The sequence below is a fragment of the Vicia villosa genome, linkage group LG1 (assembly GCF_029867415.1).
Source record: "Vicia villosa cultivar HV-30 ecotype Madison, WI linkage group LG1, Vvil1.0, whole genome shotgun sequence".
NCBI classification, from domain to species: domain Eukaryota; kingdom Viridiplantae; phylum Streptophyta; class Magnoliopsida; order Fabales; family Fabaceae; genus Vicia; species Vicia villosa.
This window is the reverse complement of record NC_081180.1, coordinates 197087769-197094847: the sequence shown is the minus strand read 5'-3', so window position 1 is coordinate 197094847 and position 7079 is coordinate 197087769. Positions and strand designations below refer to the sequence as shown.

The 7079-nt window shown below is 36.4% G+C and overlaps 2 protein-coding genes across 2 annotated transcripts; both read left to right on the top strand.

Annotated features, from left to right (window-relative positions):
• The first annotated feature begins 582 nt into the window (after window positions 1-582).
• LOC131662322 (uncharacterized) lies at window positions 583-1270 on the top strand. Its single transcript, XM_058932093.1, has 2 exons — window positions 583-1174; window positions 1263-1270. The coding sequence occupies exons 1-2, from the start codon at window positions 583-585 to the stop codon at window positions 1268-1270; spliced, it is 600 nt and encodes a 199-aa protein (XP_058788076.1).
• An 842-nt stretch (window positions 1271-2112) lies between these two features.
• On the top strand, window positions 2113-6848 carry LOC131644775 (protein RETARDED ROOT GROWTH-LIKE). Its single transcript, XM_058915366.1, has 7 exons — window positions 2113-2502; window positions 2619-2727; window positions 2808-2970; window positions 4986-5134; window positions 5233-5384; window positions 6130-6244; window positions 6339-6848. Exons 1-7 carry the CDS (start codon window positions 2174-2176, stop codon window positions 6474-6476), a joined length of 1155 nt encoding a protein of 384 aa, XP_058771349.1. The 5' UTR covers window positions 2113-2173; the 3' UTR covers window positions 6477-6848.
• Window positions 6849-7079: the final 231 nt, after the last annotated feature.

Sequence of the window (7079 nt, the reverse complement as noted above, 5' to 3'; positions counted from 1 at the left end):
ATGCGACAATGATGGTATTTCAGGAGAACTCTTAACGTTGGTGACCTTTTGACCTACCATATACTAGACCATACCTGTGAGAGGGGTTGGGAACTTTTGTTTTGCAGGAAACCATGCCTCCATCCTACCCCATGCCATTCAGACGATCTATTATAATCAACGTCGAACCTCTGAATCTGGAGGATTCGACCTATTTGACTTATGCAAGATTATCTATCAGAATCAACGTCGAACCTCTGAATCTGGAGGATTCAAACTTGCATGACTTATGTACAGACTATTTATCAAGCAAGCAACGTCGAACCTCTGAATCTAGAGGATCTGACCATAGTTTATGACCATGAGAAGCTGTTATCCAAGAGCCGTTGATCCTTGATCCTGATTTCTACTACATTTGCATTATCATTAACATTTTGCATTCATGCATATGCATCCATGATTACCAAGACTCTTACCTTCTTCCTCTCCATCAGATCAGTCAAGACAATTCCTCAACACTGATATCTAACAAGAGCTCATAGACGAAGAATCATGGAGAACTACGAACAAGATCAAGCTGCTATCAGAGAAGAGATGAACTAAATGAAGGGTAAGGTTAATGCAATTTTGGAAGCTATCCAAGCCTTAAGAGCTGAAAAGGTTCCTGTCGTACAAGAAATTCCTGTTAATCAGCCTGATGTCAGTCAAGCTAATGTCATTGAACCTATCATCGAACCTTTTGTTAATCCTGAATATCGACCAAGGCTTGCTAATGTTGTTTTTGGGATGCCATTTAGCTTCACGCCTGCTGATACCCTTGGAGCTTCCCACCAAGGAGGACCTACGCCCATAACTTCTGGAGTATGGACTGTGACTGGGCCTATTTTCTCATTTCCTGCTCCACCTCCTCATACAGAGATTCCATATCCTGCTTTCTGTGGTCCTCAATTTGCCAACCCAGAGATGCACCCAATACCAACTGTTGAAAGAGCTCAACCTGTTGAGAGATCTGCTGAGAAGTATCAAATTCTTGAGGAAAGGATTCGAGCTATTGAAGGTTTTAGTGTCTATGGAATGGACGCTGAAGAGATGTGCTTAGTGCCTAATCTAGTTATTCCACCCAAATTCAAGACTCCCGACTTTCAGAAGTACAAAGGGTTAAGTTGTCCAAAGAGCCATATCATCATGTATTGTCGTAAGACGGCTTCTCACATTCATAATGACTCATTGCTCATCCATTGCTTTCAAGATAACTTGTCTGGGGAATCCTTGAATTGGTATAGGAATCTAGAGCGTAACAGGATCCGATCTTGGAAGGACTTGTCTGATGCCTTTCTCAAGCAATATAAATACAACATTGACATGGCACCGACTAGGTTGCAACTACAGAATCAAGTGCAGAAAACTGATGAAACATTCAAAGAATATGCCCAAAGGTGGAGAGAAATGGCTGCTCAAGTTAATCCATCACTTTCTGAATCCGAATTGGTTGACATGGTCATGAACAACATAAATCAAAAGGACATACATTTTATCATTTTGTTGGAAACAAAAAGGTAAGTCTTAACCAAATAGGAAAAAAAAAGGAATACCAACTAAATAAAAAGGTAACTCATATAGAAGAATGAGTGTAGTAAAGCATAAAAGAGTTAGTCCAAACACAAAGGTTTAGTTTGATAGTTAAGGTAGGGGTAAAAAAAGATAACAAAAATGTGAAAAGTCGTAATGTGGCATTATTTAACAAAAGGGTAGATTAAGGGTTTCTTGAACCTAAGACCATCTCCAACGCATGTATTTTTCAGTTCCGTCCGCCCGCTGTCAAAAAATTTCCAAGCAAGCAGTCCGCCACACATGCAGCTGGTAGTGTGCAATGCAACGGTCCTTTGCATTAAAATATTATAAAAAATGTAGTCATTGTTCAACAAAATAAAATTGTGGGACCCAATATGAGTTCTTTAAAATTACACCATTGGAATGAAAATTGAAGTGAGTTGCTTTAAGATGATGTGGACTAATGGATCCCACAAAGAACCAAATAATGGGTTGCACTATTGGAGATGCTCAAAGTTGTATGGTAGATAAATAAATAAAAAGATAATTAGAAAATTTGAAGAAAATGAAATATAAGACGCTTGCCGTGAAAAATAAGAAGAAAGGGTTTAGCGTTTGGATGATCTTGTTCCAGTAGAAAAAGATGTTGCGGAGTTTAGACACCAGTCACATCACCCTCCTTCGTTCCTTCCTCCTCTCTCCTTCTAGTTTTTCTTGTCATTCCTCTTTCGGTTTGAAAACAATCACTAGTCTGTCACAATCAAAATCAAAATCTCACTCTTTTCTTTCACTTTGCCCAACACAAGAAAATGCGTTGCCTCATTTTCGTTCATCCGTTATACGCTGCGTTTCGTCATTTCCTACACTCCACTGGAACCACGCCGTTTCTTGCTCCCAAGTTGATGCCCCTGCTCATGATCAGGATACCACCAAACCTGCCATTCCTGTTAGAGCTTTCTTCTTCTCTACCAGGTACATACATATCAAATTTTTTGATTGTGTTAATTTCAATTTGAAATTGTCAACAATCAGAATAAGAAACGGGTTAAATGTTTTTATCTGCACTGAGTTTTGATTTTTGGATCTAGTGTTGATTTAAAAAGCTTGGTGGAGCAGAACAAACCAAACTTTGTGACACCATCATCACGTATGACCAATTATGTAGTTCTCAAGTTTGGCAATCTTGCCGATTCCAAGGTATGTATGTTTCTATTGGCCTATCCTACTGTTGCTCCCATTAAATACCCTGCCTGACTGAGATCGTGTTTTTGTTTCAGGCTCCTGGTTCTTCTTTCTTGAATGGAACAAATGGCAGTTACATGATAGTTTTTCAGTATGGCTCCATTGTATTGTTTAATGTCTGCGAACACCAGGTTGATGCCTATTTGAAAATTGTTAGGAAACATGCATCTGGTTTGCTTCCTGATATGAGAAAGGATGGTCAGTTCTTCTATCTAATATGAAATGTTTTCACCTTTATTTATTTTCTTATATTGGAAATTCTATGTCTTAACAAAATTATGTTATTTGTAAAATTGTAGTTGGGAAACTTTAGGGTTTAGGTCTTTTCACTTCTTAACTTATCTCATATCTTTGTTTTTTCACTTATCTCAAAAGATCACACCACTCTTCATTTAGGGAGCTTTTGATTTGCCAAAAACTGAGGTACTAGACTAAACAAAACCACCTGCTCCTTGTTTCATTTAAACATCAATGAAAATAAGCATAAATTAATCTACTTATACATGTTTAACAATGTAAATGATTCCTCCTTATGCAATAAAAAATATTGGTCTACCAAACAAGACACAAGACAAAGAGTTGGGCTGTGACTCAAATTTTTGCTGTAAGGACTTCTTTATGAGTAGCTCCTTCATTCCTCTACTTCCATTCCTTGAATAACAACAATTCTCTTCTTAATATTTTATCTGGACTATGGCACTTAATAAAATTTAACGTTCCCTCTATGGTCAATATTTTATTTGGACTATGGCACTTAATAAAATTTTCATTATAAGGCTGGATAAGCCTCTTGTATGCGATACATATGTACCTCACCTCTTTTTGCAGGTTTAGAGTCTTAGGTCCTTGGACCAATCATTGATGATTTGTTTTAGTGTTTTGGTAGAAACGGACCGATTTTTTTTTTGAGACATGCAATCTATTCTACAATTTAGGGTATACAATTGGTGCTGAACTGTTATTTAGTGTATTGGTTTTTCCTAGAAGATGGGCTCTATTAGTTATCGTTAACCGCTAGGTTGTCAATAGCGCGCTATAGCGGTGTAGCGTAGCGGCAGAGGACCTCACCGCGACGCTTTTGGGCTGCTAACCGCTATATGAAATAGCGGAAATAGCGGCCGCGATTTGTGGAGGCGTCGCGGTGGAATAGCGGCGCAATAGCGGTTCTGTAGCGCTATACAAACTGCTATTGTGGAGATGAGGTCAATATTGTAATTTTGAATTTTTTTTGAGGGAAAATTTGTATTTTCCCCTTTTATTTCCCTAATATATCCTCTATCTTCACTCAAATCAGTAGCCGTTATCCTTGTCCCCTGTTTTCATATCACGCTTCCACTTTTGCTCTTCACAGCAAGTTCCCCTTCTGAAGTTATCCTTGTCCCCTGTTTTCATATCACGCTTCCACTTTTGCTCTTCACAGCAAGTTCCCCTTCTGAAGTGAAGATGAGATTGATGTGATTTAGTCATTTTGTTTACGTTTAGAATTTGATTTAGTCATTTTGAGTACATTCTTAATTTGAGTCATTATGTTTGGTTTATCTATGTTGCAACTTTTGGTTTTTTATGTTGCAACTTTTGTTTTTAAGTCATTATGTATGTTGTTGGAACCTATTTTTAGTATTTATGTATGTTGTTGGTACCTATATTAGTATTTATGTTTTCATATTAAGTATTTACCTTGATTTTTAAAAGCTCACAATAGCGGTCATCCCGCTATCCGCTATGCTGCTATAGCATTTGGGAGGTCCGGCGCTACGCGCCGCTATCTGAGATTAACAACCTAGGTTAACCGACAATATAAGGGATTTGGAATCTTTGCTTAATTTTTTTTTTCCTTTTCTTGGACTGTGGTTCTCATTCTCAATGGCTTTTCGCACTACTGTGCATCAGGATATACACCCATCTTCGATGTAAAAACTTGTATGTAAGTATTTTTTCTTGTGATCCAAGTGATGGAGGACATGAGCAATATCATATTTTTTTTTTTTTTGGTTGGGAATTTCATATCAATATGTGTGACAGCAATAAAATATTTTCACTTTTCCTTTAAAATCATGAGATTTGGACTTATAGCTTTATAGATATGCCATTGCTATCTGATTGTGATTACTTTATTTATTGATTTTAGGTAATGTTTCCATTATCTCAGAATGTTTGATAGGTTAACATGCCTTCTTTACACTATTTAATTTTTCTCTGTTTTGAGAATTTAGAGTATGAAGTTAGAGAGCAATCAGCTTTAAGCACATGGATGCAAGGAGGACTAGATTACATAATGTTACAATACTTGGACGTTGATGGAATTCGAACTATTGGCAGTGTACTAGGTCAAAGTATTGCTCTTGATTACTATGGCCGGCAGGTATGTTCTGCATGTTAGGATTCTTTGATATTTTGATATACCACATAGTATTGATGTTCCTCTTAAGATTTAACAGTCTCCTTCGACTTGTATTCTAGGTTGACGGAATGGTTGCAGAATTTACTGACATAAATCGCGAGATGGAAGCGACTGGAAAGTTCAAGATGCAAAGGAAAAAACTTTTCCAGTTGGTTGGCAAGGCAAATTCAAATCTTGCTGATGTGATTCTAAAGCTTGGACTATTTGAGAGGTAGTAATTCTGTTGGTTGTCTTTTAGAGTGTTGAAGTTGAAAAGAGCAATTATACTTTATTGCCAGTTTCAGATTATTTTCGCTGACTTGTGTAGTTTGAATTTTCCAAATGTATTCTTATAAAAATAAATATTTTATTAAGGGTAATATTATAATATACGTTTCGTTTATTTTTATTTTTTCTTATTTGTTACACACATAACCCCCAACTTCTGTGTTTCGTTGATACTGAAAACGTTGTTTACTTTTAGTTTTTACACATGAATATGCAGTTAACATGATTTGCTGGACTTGTGAATATGTCATTCTCTAATTTTCTGTTGTTTTGAAAAAGCTGGAGGTTGTGTGTGCCCTAAAGGTACATTAGAATATTCCAATATCCAAGAGAAAACTTGAATCGAAACACTTTTCCACTGCCATCACTGTGCTTGCTTACTTCTCAATCCCTAGTCTTGCAGCTGCCATGACTGTGCTTGCTTACCTCTGTAACTATGTTTTATTGTTGAGATTTCATTGATGTCTTCCAATAATTTTCTCCTCCCTGATGCCCACACAATCACATTGAAACCCTATCTCGTGTGAATGAGTCAGTGAATTGTATTGTGTGGTAGAACAGGGTAGAGTACAGAGTACATGAAAAAGTAAATATGATAAAAAAATGTAAAATAATGTGTATTCACTCACTTTTAAGTTGAATCATTATATGTTTCTTTTAACTTAGAAAGTTTTAAATGGTGTTTGCAGATCAGATATTGCATGGAAAGATGCCAAATATGGTCAGATATGGGAGTATCTCAGGGATGAATTCGAGTTAACTCAGAGATTTGCAAGTCTTGATTTCAAGTTGAAATTTGTGGAGGTTTAGTTTCTAGCTTTGTAACTTCATTCTCTATCTGGACATCTCTATGACATGTGTCTTTTTGTTCATAACTTTTTGCCTTTTTATTTTGCAGCACAATATCCGATTTCTACAAGAAATTCTTCAAAACAGGAAATCCGATTTCCTAGAGTGGCTCATTATTGCATTGATTGGTGCTGAAATTCTGCTGTCTCTTTATGACATTGTTCAACGGTCTGCAATGAATCTTTAGCAGCATTGTTTCTATTTAAACATTGTTATTTGGTACACATGTCAAAGAACTAAACAACAGAGGATAAGAGATCAATGAGCAACCATAACAAAACATGAACCAAGTGATCAAACAGTTTTATTTATATTGATGAAGCTTTGGTGTACAAAAGTTCATCATATTTATTTTCTGTCTTGGGTGTTGTAGCATAACAGAACTTTGTGCTACTCATCAAGATATTGGTGGCCCATGCCAATGCATTCAAATATCTCTTGTAAATAGCATTTGAAACCATTTTACTCGGTTCTATACTAGTTAGTTTGTATAACTTACTATATATGCAGTATAAAACTATACTGGCATGTTTGTTAATCAAAATCATCTTCCTATTCATTTTATTTGCTCAATCAATTATTTTGTTTAGTTTTGAGAACTCGGCTAATTTTGATGACCTATTTATCATCTAAGTGATTAGCCTAGATCCTCTGCGTTGTCTTTCCATCCAAATTCAGACCAAATGCAGATTGCCGAGATTTGGTTGCATAGATTTTTTCTAAGGCAATGGATCTGGGTTTGGTGTTGAATTATATAAAATACCAGGGGTGATCGTGGTGCGCTTTGAAT

Bases quoted from the DNA above. Each gene is read 5' to 3' on its own strand.
- LOC131644775 (XM_058915366.1), top strand. From the start codon at position 2,174: ATGTTGCGGAGTTTAGACACCAGTCACATCACCCTCCTTCGTTCCTTC. The intron at 2,728-2,807 runs GTATGTATGTTT...TTTTTGTTTCAG, and splicing joins GCAATCTTGCCGATTCCAAG to GCTCCTGGTTCTTCTTTCTT. The intron at 5,135-5,232 runs GTATGTTCTGCA...CTTGTATTCTAG, and splicing joins TTGATTACTATGGCCGGCAG to GTTGACGGAATGGTTGCAGA.
- LOC131662322 (XM_058932093.1), top strand. From the start codon at position 583: ATGAAGGGTAAGGTTAATGCAATTTTGGAAGCTATCCAAGCCTTAAGA.